The 19688-nt window shown below is 37.1% G+C and overlaps 5 protein-coding genes across 13 annotated transcripts; 4 read left to right on the forward strand and 1 right to left on the reverse strand.

Moving 5' to 3' along the window:
* The first annotated feature begins 3080 nt into the window (after nucleotides 1–3080).
* LOC116031430 (heat stress transcription factor A-4c-like) lies at nucleotides 3081–5853 on the forward strand. Of its 9 annotated transcripts, none has more exons than XM_031273639.1 (4): nucleotides 3081–3181; nucleotides 3616–3712; nucleotides 3839–4242; nucleotides 4730–5853. In XM_031273639.1, exons 3-4 carry the CDS (start codon nucleotides 4024–4026, stop codon nucleotides 5720–5722), a joined length of 1212 nt encoding a protein of 403 aa, XP_031129499.1. In that variant the 5' UTR covers nucleotides 3081–3181; nucleotides 3616–3712; nucleotides 3839–4023; the 3' UTR covers nucleotides 5723–5853. The 9 variants fall into 9 exon arrangements, with proteins under 9 accessions (XP_031129499.1, XP_031129501.1, XP_031129496.1 ...); XM_031273641.1 differs by having other exon boundaries at nucleotides 3844–4242; XM_031273636.1 differs by having other exon boundaries at nucleotides 3616–3702.
* A 954-nt stretch (nucleotides 5854–6807) lies between these two features.
* On the forward strand, nucleotides 6808–8330 carry LOC116033356 (pentatricopeptide repeat-containing protein At4g18840). Its single transcript, XM_031276105.1, is given in 9 exon segments — nucleotides 6808–6819; nucleotides 6957–6985; nucleotides 6987–7127; nucleotides 7129–7454; nucleotides 7457–7689; nucleotides 7692–7865; nucleotides 7867–7989; nucleotides 7991–8251; nucleotides 8253–8330. Coding segments are annotated over 9 exon segments (1377 nt in total).
* A 28-nt stretch (nucleotides 8331–8358) lies between these two features.
* LOC116033584 (transcription repressor OFP5) lies at nucleotides 8359–9731 on the reverse strand. The gene has a single exon (XM_031276335.1). It carries the CDS (start codon nucleotides 9566–9568, stop codon nucleotides 8453–8455), a length of 1116 nt encoding a protein of 371 aa, XP_031132195.1. The 5' UTR covers nucleotides 9569–9731; the 3' UTR covers nucleotides 8359–8452.
* A 2909-nt stretch (nucleotides 9732–12640) lies between these two features.
* On the forward strand, nucleotides 12641–16048 carry LOC116033583. Its single transcript, XM_031276334.1, has 4 exons — nucleotides 12641–13474; nucleotides 13698–14323; nucleotides 14570–15085; nucleotides 15642–16048. The coding sequence occupies exons 1-4, from the start codon at nucleotides 13207–13209 to the stop codon at nucleotides 15771–15773; spliced, it is 1542 nt and encodes a 513-aa protein (XP_031132194.1). The 5' UTR covers nucleotides 12641–13206; the 3' UTR covers nucleotides 15774–16048.
* A 1541-nt stretch (nucleotides 16049–17589) lies between these two features.
* Nucleotides 17590–19660, forward strand: LOC116033357. Its single transcript, XM_031276106.1, has 4 exons — nucleotides 17590–17860; nucleotides 17962–18548; nucleotides 18795–19310; nucleotides 19520–19660. The coding sequence occupies exons 1-4, from the start codon at nucleotides 17590–17592 to the stop codon at nucleotides 19658–19660; spliced, it is 1515 nt and encodes a 504-aa protein (XP_031131966.1).
* Nucleotides 19661–19688: the final 28 nt, after the last annotated feature.

Consider the following 19688-nt stretch of genomic DNA (forward strand, 5'->3'; position numbering starts at 1 on the left):
GGGGGGGGGGGGGGGGGGGGGGGGGGGGGGGGGGGGGGGGGGGGGGGGGGGGGGGGGGGGGGGGGGGGGGGGGGGGGGGGGGGGGGGGGGGGGGGGGGGGGGGGGGGGGGGGGGGGGGGGGGGGGGGGGGGGGGGGGGGGGGTGGGGGGGTGGGGGGTAGAGGTAGTTGCTGAGAAAGAGAGGTTTTACTCTATGCGTGTCCGGAACGACACCGTATAGTAAACGCGTTTGTACTAGTGTTCTGTTCACGGGCGCGGATCTAGAATGTTTTCGGCAATTTAACGGATTACTTTCCGAATTAACACAATTTTTACTTTTGACATTAATTAATGTTACACTATTTCTAGAGATCAAATTAAAGTAGTAATAAATTACTTTATTAATGTTCACTACATCATAACCGAGGGTTTAAGGTATTAGTTTCTCCATCCATCGTTGAACGAAGTATCTAAATTAGTTTTTTTTTTAAAGCAAGTATCTAAATTAGTTATGCTACTAGCATGGATAATTCAATTAGTTACAGAAGTGAAATTTAAAAATAATAATTTGGGATCGAGTTTCATTAATGACCGTGTGAGAACTACCTCTCAAGGTGAGGATGACTCCTTATGTACGGTAAACAAAATGTCTAGCTTTTGTGTTTAATTTGAGAACAAAGTATCTAAATGAATAGCATTTTGAGTGTTTCTTAAATGAGAATAACGATTACTTCAGTTGTTTAATGGTCGACCTGTCATTTTGACGGGTCTAAAAAAAATGAGATTTTGTATCTTTCACCTTGTCAGGCCCATAAGATATTGCTAGTCGGCCAGCCAAAATCTTTAAAATTTAAATTTAATCAAAAATTAATTTTAAAATATAATGATTATATACTAAAATAGTTTAGATAGGTTAAACAAAAATAAATATAATTTGTTAAATTCAATAATAATTTAAAATAAATAAATAATTTATAAAAAATTAATTGAAAGTTTAATGTTTCAAAAAAAAATTGAAAGTTTAAAGATTCAATCACATTTAAAAGTTAATATTTGATATATATATATATATTACAAATTATACACTTTGCTAAATATGTGTGTATGTGGGGTAGGGAGGCGGGGACTTGGTTGGCCCTTGTGGCTTACCAAGCCCGTCGCTTGAGGCGATGTATACTTAGTCTATTTTGACAATTCTAGCGTTTTTACTTGCCAATCAAAATGCATTATATTATGACAACTTGTTACAATATATCATGGTGCTAGCGGTTAACTCATGTATAAATAACTAAATAGGATTTTTCACATATACGCAAATACTATTCTACTTCTTACTATTACTTGTACTAACACAAGTACTATAGGCTAATTGAAGCTATTAAGCCACTCAAACTTTTTGGAATGATTGAGTTATCGATTATCTCTTATTCTTTCAATTAAAAACTAATTTTAAAATTTAATAATTATATAATCAAATAGTTTAGATAGCTTAAATAGAAATCAATATAATTTGTTAAATCCAATAATTTTTTGAATTTGGAAGGGAGGGGGAGACCCCTGGTGAGCCAAAACTTAGTTTGACTCCACCACTTTGCGCATGCAAGTAATCTGCGCCAAGTCTTCAAAATACGCTTCTTCACTCACAATTGGGCACTCAGCGAAGACCATCCTCTCATCACATTGCATGGCTCTCTAGTCTTTAGTGGTCCACCCGCTAATCTCATCAATGAGTTGACACACCGGTCCACGACCAAAAGAGCCCTCCTGGATCCAATGAATCACATTCTTCGCATCCGATTGTATCTCAACGTCACGAAACCCTCTTTATATAAATAGATAATTTATAGAAAAATAATTGAAAGTTTAAAAATTCAATCACATTTAAGAGTTAATATTGATACATATTTTGCAAATCATTTATACAATGTACTAATTACTAATACACTTTTCTAAATATGTATGTGTATGTCAGTATGTGGGGGTGGGGAGCTTAGCTGGCCCGCCAAGTCTGGTCTACCCCTTTACTATCCTAACGACACGATGCAAATATACTTCATACTATTATTTGTATTAATACAAGTACTATATGGTGATTGAAGTCATTAAGCTACTCTAATTTTATAGACTGATCGAGTTATCGATCATCTCTTATTATTTCAATTAATATATTCTCATCTCCAATTATATATTCACACCATAGCATACTTTGGACCCCCACTTTATGTCTAATTTACTCTATCAAGAACCAATATAATAAAAATGATATGTCATGAAAGTCGTAAGGTTGCAATCAAACAATTTGGAGACTAATTTTAAAAAATGGCCTGGCAGCATACTTGAACTATCAAAACTAAATTTTTATTTTAAAAATAAGACACACAAAACTCATTGAAAAAACAAAATGTTCAATACATTTTTTTAAATGTAATTATCTATATACTGACTACTACCTAGTTTGTAGCCATAGAAAAAAGTCCCCTCTCATCGTTATTGTGGGCCTTGTGTCACCTGCGCACGTCTATATTACATTGCATTAAGACAGGAAGCATTAATCTTGAATGTTTAAGAATTGCATGTGTCAAAAGGTTACTCACTTTTGGGCCCAAAATGCATTAATTGTTGGGTCATTACAAAAATATACTCCTTATTCAAATAAATAAATAAATAGGTCACTAAGCTTATAGTTTATGTGTAATTAAGTTACTGTACTAAAAATTTTGTATTTATATCATTAAACGAGTAAAATATGTGCAATTAGAATCTTTTTATAAATTGTTTCAATAGAATTTGATCATAATCGTCATTTCCCCTGTCATACTAATTGAGATGAAAGATTAACATATTTTTAACTTAAATATCTAATAAATATAAAATTTTAATACTTATTTGCATATCATGCTATTGGATAATATAACATCAAGTTAAATAACTCAATAGTGTATATTTAATAAATTTTGTGTGATAAATTTGACTAAGCTAATATTAATAAAAATCAGATTCATGACTTTCCTGTGTCTGAATCATACTCCACACTCTCAACTATCGCGATAAATTCATATATAATATTCAGCAAGTTCACAGTTGACACGCATAGGAATTATTACAACACCAACCCTCACCCTCCCACCGCTCTCCACTCTCAAAATGGTAAACCAATTCCCTTAAGGCTAAAGAGCTCTTTGGGAAAGTGACGTTTCTGCTCTGTATGTTAATGCTATATCTCTATCAATTTTTGTACTTGATGCAGTTTGTAATGCATATCTTTTTCTTATGATATATATTTATATGAAATTTGGTATAAAATATTTTATACAAGTAATTTTTTCTACAAAATATATTTGTTTAAAATATCAAATCAGGGGGTTTGGGCACACATTTTTCAAAATATTATATGTATGGATGATATGATTATGTTTCAAGACTGAAATTTGATTCTTTTGCTTGAAGAAAAGGAGAAGGTGACAAGTTTAACGACTTTGAAATATATGTTTGAAAGAAATTGACTTTCTTTACAGTTGCTTCTTCTTCTTCTTCTTCTTCTTCTTCTTCTTCTTCTTCTTCTTCTTCTTCTTCTTCTTCTTCTTCTTCATTCTGTTAGTCTTTTAACTATTGTCTGTTGTTTGTATTGTGCGAGCAGAGAGAGGCAAGCTTCTGTTTGATGGTTTTCCAGTTTTAATGTGGATTTGTGATGTTTTGCTGATAAAGATTGAATTGATTGGAGATGGTGGGTATCTGTAAGTTGACTTTTTGAGATTTGCTTTGAAGGAACCTTTAATTTAATGACTATTTGGTAAGGGGACTGGTGGGGAGTTCATGAGAAGTTTGAAATTTTACTAATGGAAGTTTCATTGGATTGACAGTGCAGAAACACTTTGAGCTCACAGACATCTTGTGATTTTTTTGTGGAAATTTGTTTGATTGAAGATCTGGGGTGTAGGAGGAGGTTAGAAATGGTTCAAGAAAGCATATTAGTTTCATCTTTGAATTGATTTGGTTCTGCTTATAAGTTTTATCAGTTGGGATTTATTTGTCTTGAGTCTGAGTTATGATGGATGAAGATCCTTGTAGCATCAATGCTTTGCCTCCTTTCATTGCCAAGACTTATGAAATGGTGGATGATTCCTCCACTGATTCTATTGTCTCCTGGAGTCAGAACAACAAGAGTTTTGTTGTCTGGAACCCTCCCGAATTCGCCCGAGATTTGCTGCCCAGATTCTTCAAGCACAATAACTTCTCCAGCTTCATCAGACAGCTGAATACTTATGTATGGATATCATACTTTTTTTCATGAATTCGTGTGATCTTGGTTTGAAAGACTAATCTTGTGTTGATTGAATTTGTATGATCTTGGTTTGATAGACTATTCTTGTATTTTTGAGTGACGAGGGAAACCTGCAGCCACTATCCAAGAGTGTGCGCGGGTTAAATCCCGCTTTGTGATCCAGCTGGCAAAGGACCAGTCTAGGTTGTCCATAGTTGACCGGCTCAAATCATGAAGGGCAATAGGCCGTTGTTGTAACCTTGTGGTTACCAAGTTAACAACCGACCAAATTTTGTTGGTTTGATAGACTATTCTTGTATTGATTAAATCAGTGTGATCTTGGTTTGATAGACTAATCTTGTATTGATTGAATCTATGTGATCTTGGTTTGATAGACTAACCTTGTGTTGATTGAATCTATGTGATCTAGGTTTAATAGACTGATCTTGTGTTGATTTCTCATGCTCGATTTATCTCTCTTGTTAATCAGGGATTCAAGAAAGTTGATCCTGAAAACTGGGAATTTGCAAATGATGACTTTGTTAGAGGTGAGCCACAGCTTTTGAAGAACATCCACAGGCGCAAGCCAGTTTACAGTCATTCTGCCCAGAATCTTCATAGCCATTCATCTTCATTAAGTGAATCAGAAAGACGAAAATATAAGGATGATATTGAAAAGTTGAGGCGTGATAATGAATTGCTTCAATCAGAACTAGAAAGACATGTACAAGATCAGCGAGGACTTGAGCTGGAACTAGAACGGGTAGCTGAGCTTCTACGTGATGCAGAAAAGCAGCAAAAAAGCATGTTATCATCCTTAGCTCGGGCGTTGGATAAACCGGAGCTCGCATTAGGCCTCGTGCCACAATCAGCACTGCCTTGCAGAAAGAGAAGGCTGCTGGGAAATAGTAACCTTCATGATGAAACAGCCATGGCAGATACTCAAGCGAGCTCCTCTCAACACTTGGCCCGAGAAAATACGAGTTCAATTTCTCTCATGACACTCAACAAGCTGTTAGATCAGCTCGAGTCTTCTTTGATCTTCTGGGATAATATATTACAAGACGTCGCTCAAACTGAATTGGACGAATCTAGGCGTTGTGCAGATAGCCCCGCTATATCATACACACAGCTAAATGCAGATACAGCAGCTAACACTCGTGGAATCGATATGAACTCTGAGCCTAACGCAAGTCCTCTTCTCGAAGCTATACCTCCAATTCCACAACAGCAAGCAGTAGTACCCGGGACTGTCACAAATGCGCCAACAAGAGTAAACGATGTGTTCTGGGAACAGTTCCTCACCGAGAATCCTGGTTCTTCCAATGTATCACAAGTACAGCAAGAAAGGAAAGATCTCGATGCCAAAAAAGGGGAAAACGATCCAGTTAACCACAAGAAACTTTGGAGAAGCATGAAAAATGTGAACATAAATAGCCTTGCTGAACAGTTGGAGCATAATGCACCAGCAGAGATAACATAATGTGGTACGTTTTGTAATCGTGAATTTAGCCCGTATAGTACAGTCTTTTGTAATATTCTTTCAAGCCTTGTATATAGAACCGATTTTTCTGATCAACGAGTAGTTAGACAATACTAAACATGATTTTCTTAGATTTAGTATTATCATTTTGCAGTGTTGATATAGTGTCTGTCTGTCTGATATGGTTCTTGTGTAACCATGAACATTGAGGCTTAAAAAGAAACAAAATGAAAATTTGAAGGGGCCAAGTTCATAGCTATAGGAAGTTAAAGTACTTCCTCTGCAGAAAACCTTAGATATATATCATTGGCCTTGTCCACAAAAGTAAAATTTTCTCAAAACCTCATATTCAAGTTAGATAGGATAATAAAAGGGTAAATCTAGTTGTCTTGCCCCTTATGGGGACAATGGCACAATGCGTTCTTGGCCTTAATTGGTTGAGTCGTACTTCAGACGCAATTACTTTGAAAAAATTAGAATGCTCAAAGCACTAACATTATTGGATTTCTTTTAAAAAAAAATCTAATAACATTATAAGATTTCGATTCTAGCCAAGGTGTTCAGTTGGTACCTCTGTGGCTTTCCTTAAGCAAATGTTACAGGCTTCAGTGGTGAAATATTGACTCTAGTTACAACAAATAGACAAATATACAGATACTATTTCCTGATAGAGTCCATAGTAAAATATATATATACTATGGACTTAAGGGTAAATAACGTTTAATCGAAATCAACAAACTGTTGTGCCATTAAGAGTAAATAACGTTTAATGTATTTAGGGATTTATGAATAAACAATTTTACACTTAATGACACAACAATTTGTTGATTCTGATTAAAAGTTGTTGCTTAAAAAGCAAAGCAAAACAAGCAAATAATGTTTCTTTTTCTTATTTTTTCTCTGATTTTATTTATAAATATATTTAGAACTTTATCAAAAGACACTTTTACCTTAATGGCACAATAGTTTGTTGATTCCAATTAAAAGTTGTCGCTTGGATGGCCAAAAAGACAATTGAAAAACAAATCAAAGTCAAGGACTAAAAGTGGAAACAAAATCAAAGTCAAGCACTATTTATGTCATGAATGAAAGTTCATGTACCTAAATTGACGGAAGCACTAAAGTCATAGGACCAAAAGAGGAAAAAACTCTCTCTATATATATATATATATATATATATATATATATATATATATTTCGGTCTCCTTTACTGAAACGGCCGCTTCCATGTCAGAGCTCCGGCAAGCTCAAAACTGGACTTTTCTGCCGCCAGCTGCCTCCTAACGGCGGCGGCCACCACCATCACTACTACCGCCGACTCTCTCTCGTATGCCCGGTCTATTTTTTACCATACTCACCAGCTCAATGCGTATATGTACAATACCAGGATACGAGCCAATGCTACTAGCCTGTGCTGCTACTGGGAATGTGAAACAAGGACAGCAAGTACATAGCTTAGTGATAAAAAATGGACTGTTATATGATAATTATGTACTCCGTATTTAACACTTTGATTCAAGTGTATGCGAAATCTAGATGCTTTGCTTTGCAGAAGCGCGTGCTTTGCTTGATAGGTCACTGACTGATGATGTGATTGCATGGAATGCATTATTGAGTGTTCATACAGAACTGGGTTTGACTGAGTTTGCACGCGAGCTGTTCACTGAAATGCCTGAGAAGAATCTTGAGTCTCGGAATTTTATGCTTTCTGGGTATGCGATGTTAAGTGGGTATGCAGTATGCTTAGTGAAGTGATATTGCTTTTCAAGGATATGCAGAGATCAGATATGAAGCCTGATGATTGTACCCTTGTGAATGTTCTGTCTGCCTGTGCTGGTGTTGGAGGTTTGAGTCAAGGGAAGTGGATTCGTGCTTACATTAATAACGAAATTCAGGATAGAGGTTTTCTTGCTACCACTCTTGTTGATATGTACTCAAAGTGTGGGGATATTGGGAAGCCATTGAAATTGTGTTTGGAAGTACAGTGAGAAAGGGCATTAGCACATGGAATTCCATGATTGTAGGGCTAAGCATCCATGGTTTAGCAGAGCAGGCATTGGAGGTTTTTGGTGAAATGGTTGCTAGTGGGATTAAACCCAATGGAGTCACTTTTGTATGTCTTGTGTCAGCCTGCAGCTATGGAGGATTATTAAACAAGGGTCGGATTGTTAAACAAGGGCCGTGAGATGTTTCATGCAATGGTTTCTGATTATGAAATTCAGCCTGCTATTCAGCATTATGGTTGTATGGTTGATCTACTGGGCAGGTTCGTTTGGATTCTTGAAGGAAGCTGAAGAACTTGTGAGGGAAATCCCACTGGAAGATGCTCCTGCCATTTGGGAATCCCTTTTGAGTGCTTGCAGAAACCACAGCCATGTTGAATTGGCTTAATCCATTGCAACTAAGCTTTTAGAATCCAATCCCCAGGTAAGCTCTGGTTATGTTGAGCTATCAAATGTTCATTCCTTGATGGGAAGATGGGATGAAGCCATGGAAGTTCAACGGAAGATGAGGAATCAGGGGGTGACTAAAAGAGCCAGGATGCAGCATCATAGAAATTGATGGAGTTGTTCATAAATTCTTGGCTGGTTAAGGAATGATTACCTAAACTTCTGGTGAGTTCTGTTTATGTCTATGAAAATTAAACTTCTTGCATAGTTTCAAGCTCAGCTGATTCCAGTAACAAAATGCATTAGTTTAGAGAAGTACATAATATTTATTTACAGCATTTTAAGTAAGCTTATGAAGATGATCACAGCAGAAGTTATTCTGGATATGAGCACTGACATAGGCTTGGTTCAGCTCAAACCATACCTGCCGGAAGACGTTGATGATGATATGATGGTATTGATCACAATTCAATGTCAGGTAACATGCCAAGAGCTCTTCGAGTTCTTCTGGCTGTTTGATCCCTATCTGTGTGATCATCTCCACCATTGAATCTTTGAAGTCTTGTTCTGGGTTGAATGAACTCTTCACCACAGCAAAGCTGTCAAAGGCTGTTCTGTCTTTCTCCTTCATCTTCTTTCTCATCTTCATCCTTGACCTCTTCATGTCTTCCAAAGCTTTGATCTTGCACTCAATCTTGGCAACTGTTCTGGGAGAATAAGCTCCAACTTTGACACCTTGCTTTCTCCTTCTCCTCTGGTAATGCCTGGGAATATGAATGGATTTCCTTTCCTGATTGATCTTCATTTCTTCCAACTTATCTCTCTCAGATCCAAATTCTTCCTCAGAAATTGGATTGCTTTCCTCCAAACTTGAACCCTCAAACAAGTAGTCCCTTTGGACTTCCTTTTCTGGTTCAATTTCGAATATATCTTTCTCGATTGACTTGGGTATGATCTCTTCTCCTCCTCCATTACATCCTATTTCCATTTCTGCTAGTCTCTCCTCTAATGCTCTTCTGCTCATTTTCCTTAACTTTTCATCTTTCAGGGACTTTGTTTTCCCATTAACCATGGGATCTACAATTCTGGAAAATGGAACCTCAAGCTCATTGATTGAAGCAGAAGAAAAGGAATTCCTGCCCGCTGTTGCTGTACTCTTCTCGCCTTCAATCCTGTCCTCGCTAAACGAAAGCCTCCAGTAAGGATCATCCTCTCTGCTGTAAAATCTCCCTTCCTTCAACCCGGAACTATGCACCGACAAGCTCGGAGAAGGTAAGTCCTGCTTCCCCACACCTTTATGCTTGATAGCTTTTGTTGTGGCTTGATACTGATGAGAGCTCAGATTCTTTTGCTTGAACTTTGAAAACCAAGAAACCGGAAACACATGAGTGATGAGGGAGTGATGAGATGATGAGGAAGCAGAAGCTGAAGCTCTGTCTTTCTTCCATTTCATCATTTCACACAGTGGAAGAATGGTTTCTTGGGATTTTCCTTAGGGGGAGTGAAAAGGTGATATGAATAGTGGAGGGAAAGAAGGAGGAGAAGGAGAAGGGGGGAGCAGTTAGGGGGCGGTTGGTTAGGGGGTTAATGGGAAGGTGGGTTTCATATTGGTGGGAGAGTGGGGAAGTGTTGCTTTTTGTGTTGTGTAGTGTAGAATTCAAAAGAAAGGCCCGCCTTAAATGTTGTGAGCACTTTACCCGCTTTTCTCCACTGTTGCCCTTACTTTCTACTTTGTACTTGTTGATTTACAGAATGGCTGGTGTGTTCTTCCTTGGGGGGACCAAATTCCCCTGGTCTTCTACCTACAGTTGCAAGTTCCATTCCCTTTACCCTTTTTACTTTCTTGTCTTTTTTTTTCTTTATATATATATATATATGTACATAGTGTCAGCGTTCCCGTGCGGACAGAGTTTCTCGTGCGACTGTGCGGTCACTCACCATTAGGTACACATAAGTGCATCATTAAGTGTGGTGCATTTCATTCTGGTGCATTTTTAACACTGTGTGGTGAATTTGTGTATACCTAATGATGCAATTTGCACTGGCCGTACGGGGAGCCCTGTCCGCATTTCATTCAGTGTGTGTATATGTGTGTGTGTGTGTATATATATATATAAGTTTGGAAATTCTAAAGTGCTGAATTGCTGATCACTATTGGTATCGTGTTGTGTTTGATATGAATACATAGATGTAATGGGTTATATTAGATATTGTTAATACTAGGGCTTACGTTTCGTTACACTTGTTTGATTGTATCAGGTATAACATGATTCTCTTCGTTGTTTGTCTTTATGTGTTGGTATTGCGGTATATGAGATTAGTTTAGCTAATAAATATTTTTATATTGTTAATTGACAGCATCTTTACTTGCCACACTTCCTTTTTCATTTTTTTCAACCAATTTGACAAGGGATACAATTGGTGGGCTACTAATATATAAGTTTACTTTTTTGTGTATTATATGTACATTTTTAAGATTTACTTTGTATTACGGAATACATGTTTATTTTTTTGAGATTTATTTTTAATTGATTATTTGAAAATAAATATTTAATATATTAAAAATAAATTTCCAGTGAACATTATACGGAGTGTAATTTAACCTAGGGATGTGTTTGGACTTTGACTTTGGATTTATACATAGATGCTGGACCAACTATTTTGGATACTATGGAAATCTACCTGACGTGACCCACATTGGGCTCAATAATTGGAGTTCAAGCTTGTACTGGGCTAAAATGTGTGAAATTCAATTTGAATTTGAATTTTTTTTTATTTTGGAATAAGAAAGAAAGAAAGGAAAAAAAAAAGATTTTTTAAACTTTTTTTTGAGTATTATTGACTCTATTACAATGTAATATATGTTCATAACTACTCGAATCCATGACTTCCAAGTCCCAATCTCTCATTTGAGAGAACCATTTCATGTCACTAAAAATCATTTTCCTCAACAATTGTGAATTTTCATGTTGGATTAGTGGGAGATGATTTTAATTTTAATTTTTTATTTTTTTGGTTGTGAAGTTTCAATTCTTAGAATTCAAGAAAAAAATAATTTATTTCTTTTTCTTTATAAAATCTTTAGAGCTTTCACTAATCAGATAATGAAATATAAAATCTATATCCATTTTTCCATAAAATTTAAATTTTATTTCTCTATTTTTTAATACATTTAGGCTTGGCCGACAGGGTATTTGCGTACTAATGTACTATGCGACATTTGACTTTGGTGTCTCATTTACTGTCCACCAACAAACCCTCACTGTGTGGGGCCATTTTGTTTGTATTTTCTCAAGAAATTTGTATTTAATTTTCTCAATAATTTTTTTTTTAATAATTTTAACTCTATTACAATGTAGTACCTGTTCATACATACTTTCTCAGTCTATGCACAGAGTCCATGTATCTACTAGGGTTCTATCCTGTGATTTTCTATTTGAGAGAGACACAGACCATACCTATGCCATTTGAGCACAATATCGCAAAAAAAATATTAAATTCTAATCCATTCCCATGGTATAAGAATATCTATCCAAGAAGTCTACTCTTACTAATTTACTTTACTTGAGAAAATGATGAAAGCATCACTTTGGGTCCAAGAATACCCCCTTTTCCCCCTTAGTCCTAAAGTTGGTGTTCGTCTTTCTTTCATTTTTGACCTTACTCTTGCCCTTTAGCAACATCCCCATCACAAATATATAGCCACCAATTGCTTTAGAAAAATTAAAAAAAAAATTATTTTCAACAATTAATCAAGAGTTTTATGTTTATTTAGGCACATATGATAATAATACAGATTAATGTTGAGGGGCCGCAACGAGTGATAATGCACACTTAGCTGCGAAAAAGCGAACACAAAAGTACATAACGTAAAACTATAAAGTATACCCATTCTCAAGTTACACTTTTACATATCGCAAGGTGTACACGTTTTTAGTACACTTTTCATATCATAAAACATGTTTTATAATTTTTGCATGGTGCACGTTTTCACATAATCTGATCTGTCTCTAAGGTAGATATTGATACTCTATCCCATTTTATCTATCTTACTTTCTTTTTTAGCTTGTCCCAAAATGTTGTCATCTTTTCAAAATTGAGCATCACCATCATTTTACTTTTCCCAATTTACCCTTATGAATTTTGCTTGAATTTTGCTTTTTTTTATTGCTTTTATTTTCAAAAATGAGAAAAGTGAGGGGCATAACTATAAAAAAAAGATTTTTTTCTCAAAAAAAAAACCTATAAAACAGATAACATTTATTTTAATACCTTAAAAAGTGTGCAAAAAGTAAATGTGACAAATAATTCGGACAATGGGAGTAAAAAGTTAGGATTTTGTGCTATTCATTTCTATGTATTGCAATGATGAAATTAACTAGTAACGTTTAACATGACCACATGCCCCCACATGGGCACTTTTTAATGCAGTTATATATGGCTTATATCATTATCCTGAATGTCATATGTTACCACATGGGCACTTTTTAATGCAGTTATATATGGCTTATATCATTTTCCTGAATGACATATATTAGTTGTTTCACTACATTATATTTCTCAAGAAACAAAAGTAATAAACTTGTAATATTTAGTTTGTACGTACAAAGAAAATGAGTATGAACTTGAGACTTTTTGTATTGAATTTTGAATACCAACTACAAATTTTTTAAGCATTAACGTTGTATAGACACACCTACTACATATAAGTACCTAATAAGGGCAATTGGGATCAAAATTATTAGGTTAAGTAGCCCAGCATCAAATTTTGTTGAGTATTTGGTAAAAAGATATTAGACTGTGATTATAATTTCTATTATTTCCACCTAACACATTATGAAAAAGGAGCAAGTGGCAACTAACAGCTGCATACCATTATTTACTCCATACCCAATGTTGCAAACAAGTGTAGTTGTAAGACACTAAAGATGAGTTAACTTCTAATGTAAAAATAGGAAAATGGGCAAGAAAATTTGGAAGCTTTTGGGCATAACAGGGAGTAAAGAAACTCAAAACTATCTTCTCTATTCCCTTTTTAGTCCTTGGGGTTTATTATATAGAAGTACTACATGGTCTCATGCTTGAAACTTGTCCATGGCTCAACAAAAGCTTCAATGTATTTTAGTTCTTTGTCTCCTTGTTTTGATCAATGTGTCTGTTCCTAAGGTGTTGTGCCTTGGATATGGTGAGGGTGAGTGCATCTCAGCCGTTGGGGATCCGGGGATGACAAGGGATGGGCTGAGATTGGCCATAGAAGGGTGGAACCAGTGTAATGAGGTTGGAGAAGAGGTTCCTAATATGGGAAGCCCCAGAGCTGCAGATTGTTTTGATGTCTATAAGGCTTCTCCTTCTCTGTCTGAAGGTCAGGGTGTTTTTTATGCTTTCTTGTTCCTCTCTCTCTGTGTATTACCTCTTTTTGTCCCCATAGTTTACTGTTAAGGAGACATGATGGCTCTCTGTTGTAAAAAAACAAATCTTTGTTGATTGCAGGGGTTGTGTTATTGGTTATTGAACACAAAATTGCATAGTTTTGGGGGTTTTTTTAAGGTTTTCTGATTAAATGATTGATGGTTTTGGGTCTGCAGGGAAGAACAATTGCTCTTTCTGCAAAAGAGTCCCATACATGTTGGTCCACAGGGTGACAGAGGAGGAAAACAGGCTAGGAATTGGGCAATCTTTTCTTGGAGTGGAACCAAAAGCAGTGTCCAATGCAGACCTTTATGCTGCACAGAAAGAGCTCTACTTAGGCTCGAAATGTCAGGTTGACGATACCCCGAAACCATGGCAATTCTGGATGATCATGCTCAAGAATGGCAACATGGATACTTATGCAGGAAAGTGCCCCAAAAATGGCCAAAAAGTAGGGCCATTTGGGGCTGGTAACCAGTTCCCTTGCTTTGGCAAAGGGTGCATGAACCAGCCTTTGATTTATCACAATTACACAACTTTACAAGGGCCTAATAGGACTACACTCAAAGGAAGCTTTTATGGGTCATGGGATTTGGACTCTGGGTTGAGCAATATAGGGAGGGAGAATGCATCTTTCTATTCTGTGAAGTGGGAGAAGGAGCTTGGAAAAGGAAGCTGGGTTTTCCACCATGTTTTGAGGACCTCAAGAAAATACCCATGGCTGATGCTTTATCTTAGATCAGATGCCACAAGAGGGTTTTCTGGTGGGTACCATTATCCATCTAGAGGCATGTTAAAAATTGTGAGTAAATTCTTTGATTCAGACTGATGATTATTAAAACCTATTCTCTGTTACAATGCAGTATCTGTTCATAACTACTTTCTCAACCTACTGAAGGTAACAAAGAGTTAATATCGCCTCCACTGAGGCTGGAACCCACCCCTCCCATATGGGAGTGCAACTGGATGCCACTAGACCACAAGGTCTTGGCATTACACATAGGATTCTTGAATGTTGAATGATGAATGATGTGGTCTGGTTTTTCAGATACCGAGATCGCCAAACTTCAGAGTGAGATTCACCCTAAATGTGATCAAGGGAGGAGGTCCAAGCAGCCAATTCTACTTGCTAGACATGGGGAGCTGCTGGAAGAACAATGGGAGGCCATGTGATGGGAATGTAACATCAGACGTAACGCGTTACAGCGAAATGATTCTGAACCCAGAAACACCATCCTGGTGCAACCCTGGTGACCCAAAGCTATGCCCTCCATTTCACACATTCCCTAATGGAACCAGAGTTCACAGGAATGACACTCTTAACTTCCCCTATCAGGCCTATCACTTGTACTGTGCCCCAGGGAATGGAGAGCATATTGAGACCCCTTATGTTCCTTGTGACCCCTACAGTAATCCTCAACCACAGGAGATTATGCAGATTTTGCCCCATCCTGTTTGGGGTGCTTATGGTTACCCTACCAAGAAAGGGGAGGGATGGATTGGTGATCCCAGAACATGGGACCTTGATGTTGGGAAGCTGTCACAATCCCTATATTTCTACCAGGTAATCAACTTTTGCAGTTTTTCTAAGCTCTCACTTTCTCATAATTACAGATGAGAAGAAATTGGAAAAAAAAAGTGTAAAATGACAGTTTGACATGATTAATCTCCATTATTGGCATATGACTAACCTATAAAAGTTAAAGAAAACAAGAGGGCATGGACCTATGTTAGCAAAGTTGTGTTTAGATCCATCCAAGTCGGCCAAGCTTTTGACTTTTTCAGCAGGAGCGGTATATTGGTCTTTTTTAATTGGTTTGACTCTATCAGTTATAGACAATCTAGATTGATATACAATCCAATGGGTAGCTCAAGGGGCAAGAGAGTATTTTTTGTGGGGAAGAATTTTGGGAGAACCCGTGTTCGATTTCCCCTGGGCCAACTCCCATACCTCTCGAGACGAGTGGGGATTAGTCGGGTGGATCCGAACCGTTAAACGGATGGATAAAGGCTCGGAACACCTCGTAGACTCACAAAAAAAAAAAAAAAAAGATTAATTTACACACTCTCACATAGTGGTTGCCGGATTTCTTGTCACTAAAAAGTTCTGTTTGGTACAGGATCCAGGGACAGCACCAGCTAGGAGGAAATGGAGATCACTTGACTTGGGAACTGAAATATATAAAGATGCTGACCAAGAGGCAGAATGGACTGTCAGTGACTTTGATGTTCTTATTCCCAAGAAGACCTAGAGGCAAATAGGCAATATAACATAATTGCCCTGCCAAAAAGAAAAAAGAAAAAAAAAACCATTTTTTTCCTATTTTTGAAAGATGCTGATATATGGTTTGAAGAAAAACCTCATCAGTTTTTCCTCAGGGGTGTACTTGGAAATGAAAAATACAATGTTTAAAAAAAATTTCTCGCTTTTTAATTATGTTATTCCAATCCTTAGTTCAAAGGTTAAGCAATGATTCTTTACTCTTCTGTATTTTTAATCAAAAGATTTGAATTTTATCGAGTGTAATTTTATATATGGTGTTAATGAAATATTTTAAATATTATTCATCAGGTTTCCTAATCAGGCTAACAGACTGCAAGATATTAAAGTCTAGTATGAATAGTACAAGGTCAGTCGCTTAAATATGAAAGTATAGTATGAATAGTACAAGGTTAGTCGCTTAGATATAAAAATCTAGTATGAATAACACAAGGTCAGTCGCCTAGTCAAGAGTAGACCGGAGCAAATTGAGAATTAGACTATTCCCTAAATACGATTGACTAAGCTATTTATATTACAATAAGTTGATTTAACTTATAATGACAGGCAAGAAGTAGGTTTACGTGGCAAGTATGGGTTGGAGGGATGAGGTAGTTATTCAATCGATCTACTCGATGGTCTCATTAGACGACGTGTCAGCCTTTATTCCCTAACTAATTTAGTAGCCTTTCAAAGATAGATTTTCCCATCAATCCATCTTAATAGCATGCCCACTTGGTCAAAAATTTTACTACTTGAGTTATTAGATCAGTTGGACTTCCCTATAACCCCATCAAATACTAATACTAACTAAATTCTAGTATGCAACTACCATATACTATTATTAAACAAAATTAGTAAAGGCTTTAAAAATAACAAAAAAATTAGTTAAGGGTCAAATATTAAAGAAAAATTGCTAATACTAATTAAATTCTATTATTCAACTAATCAACTACCCTATATTGGTTATTATTATTATTAAACAAAATTAGTAAAGGGTCAAATATTAAAGAAAAATAGTGGAGCCCTCATGAATTAATATTCCCCTTTTTTTTCTTAATAAAAAGGTGTTCTGCCACATGCTAAAGCGAATATACTTGAGTTAAACTATCACTAAAAGTCTAAAATCCTTTGAAAAAAAAATAATAAACATCTGTTTTTTGTGCACAACTACACATCATTTGGGGAAGTATTATCTGAAGGTTAGGGTTAGCAGAAGCTACACCGGATCCACTTGCACCACTTCTCTCTCACAACCCGAAATTATGATTGGATATATGATTATTGCATATGCCATTTTTAATTTGACTTGAAACAAGTAATACATATAGCATGATTCTCACATCTTTTTTTTGAATATGATTCTCACATCTTTAATTATTGCTAACACTTCTTGATTGAGCTCGTTGCATATGATCTTTTTAATAAGATTTATCTCTCATGTATAGTTTGTAAACTATTACAGGAATAAAGTTTACTTAATGCACATTCTCAAATAATAACCCCAGTTTAGGGGGGAAATGAAATATAAAGTAAAGTTGATGATAAATTTTGACAAACTCATTAAAAAGAGTTCAAGTAGGCCAGGTTGTTAGTTTGGTAACTATAAGGTTCCAAGTTTCACTCCCGGTGGAAGCAATCTATACCTAAACTGATTTGCCTCCTTATAATCTTTTGCCAGCTAAGATAGTGGGTGTGGATTTCTCTCGTCACTAAAAAAAGCCATTTTTTACAACTTAGGATAATCCAAAATTCCCTGTATATATAGGGAAACAGAAGTGCATGCTCTCATGCTTGAAACATACCAAATGGCTCAACCAAAACTTGCAGGTTTCCACATTCTTCATCTTCTTGTTTTGGTCATCAATGTGTTTGTTCCCAAGGCATTCTCCCATTGCAATGGTGAGGAGGGTGAGTACATCTCAGCCGTTGGGGATCCCGGGATGGCAAGGGATGGGCTGAGATTAGCCATTGAAGGATGGAACCAATGCAATGAGGTTGGAGAAGAGGCTCCTAACATGGGCAGCCCCAGAGCTGCAGATTGCTTTGATGTCTACAACACTCCTCCTCAGCAACAAGGTCAGTGTGTTTCTTTATGCCATCTTTCCTTGCTGTCTTCTTGATTATTAAGATTTCCATGTCTGATGTTTTTTATGATTGCTGTTGTGTCTGCAATTTAGTCCCTTATTATGAGTTAGTCCACAGAGTCACAGAGGAGGATAACAAGCTTGGAATCGGGCAATCGTTTCTTGGAGTGGAATCAAAAGCAGTGTTTAATGCAGACCTTTATGCTGCACAGAAAGAGCTCTACTTAGGCTCAAAATGTCAGGTTCACGACACCCCGAAACCATGGCAATTCTGGATGATCATGCTCAAGAATGGCAACATGGATACTTATGCAGGAAAGTGCCCAGAAAATGGCCAAAAAGTAGGGCCATTTGGGGCTGGTAACCAGTTCCCTTGCTTTGGGAAAGGGTGCATGAACCAGCCTTTGATTTATCACAATTACACAGCTTTACAAGGGCCTAATAGGACTACACTCAAAGGAAGCTTTTATGGGTCATGGGATTTGGAGTCTGGGTTGAGCAATAATGGGTCTTTCTATTCTGTGAAGTGGGAGAAGGAGCTTGGAAAAGGAAGCTGGGTTTTCCACCATGTTTTGAGGACCTCAAGAAAATACCCATGGCTGATGCTTTATCTAAGATCAGATGCCACAAGAGGGTTTTCTGGTGGTTACCATTATCCAACTAGGGGCATGTTAAAAATTGTGAGTAAATTCTTTGATTCAGATTGATGATTATTAAAATCTATTGACTATGTTACAATGTAGTATCTGTTCATAATTACTTTCTCAACCTATTGAAGCACAAAGAGTCAATATTGCCTCCACTGAGGCTCAAACCCACCCCTTCCATATGGGAGTGCAACTGGATGCCACTAGATCACAAGGTCTTGGCATTACACATAGGATTCTTGAATGTTGAATGATGAATGATCTGGTCTGGTTTTTCAGATACCGAGATCGCCACACTTCAGAGTGAGATTCACCCTGAATGTGATCAAGGGAGGAGGTCCAAACAGCCAATTCTACTTGCTAGACATGGGGAGCTGCTGGAAGAACAATGGGAGGCCATGTGATGGGAATGTAACATCAGACGTGACGCGATACAGTGAAATGATACTGAACCCAGAAACACCATCCTGGTGCAATCCTGGTGACCCAAAGCTATGCCCTCCATACCACACATTCCCTAATGGAACCAAGGTGCACCGGAACGACACAGCTAACTATCCCTATCAGGCCTATCATGTGTACTGTGCACCGGGGAATGGGGAGCATGTTGAGAGCCCCTATGTTCCTTGTGATCCCTACAGTAATCCTCAACCACAGGAGATTATGCAGATTTTGCCCCATCCAGTTTGGGGTGATTATGGTTACCCTACCAAGCAAGGGGAGGGGTGGATTGGTGACCCAAGAACATGGGATCTTGATGTTGGGAGGCTGTCAAAATCCCTCCACTTTTACCAGGTAAGTAACTTTTGCTCTTCTTCTCAGATTTCATTAGGAAGAACAGCAAAAGTACCCGAGGGTGTGCACTAGCCAATAGACTGGCTCCCACTGGGAGTCAAACTTATAACCTGGTGGTTAACAAGTCAACAGCTCTACCAATAGATTGCCATGATTAATCTCCATTCTTGACATGTTACTGACCTAAAAGTATCATAATTTGGATGCAGGATCCAGGGAGTGTACCAGCTAGGAGGAAATGGACATCAATTGACCTGGGAACTGAAATATATAAAGACCCTGACCAAGAGGCAGAATGGACTGTTACTGATTTTAATGTTCTTATTCCCAAGAAAACCCAAAAGCAATAACAAAATTTGTTGTAAGATTGTTAATTGT

The sequence above is a fragment of the Ipomoea triloba genome, chromosome 10 (assembly GCF_003576645.1).
Source record: "Ipomoea triloba cultivar NCNSP0323 chromosome 10, ASM357664v1".
Lineage (NCBI taxonomy): Eukaryota > Viridiplantae > Streptophyta > Magnoliopsida > Solanales > Convolvulaceae > Ipomoea > Ipomoea triloba.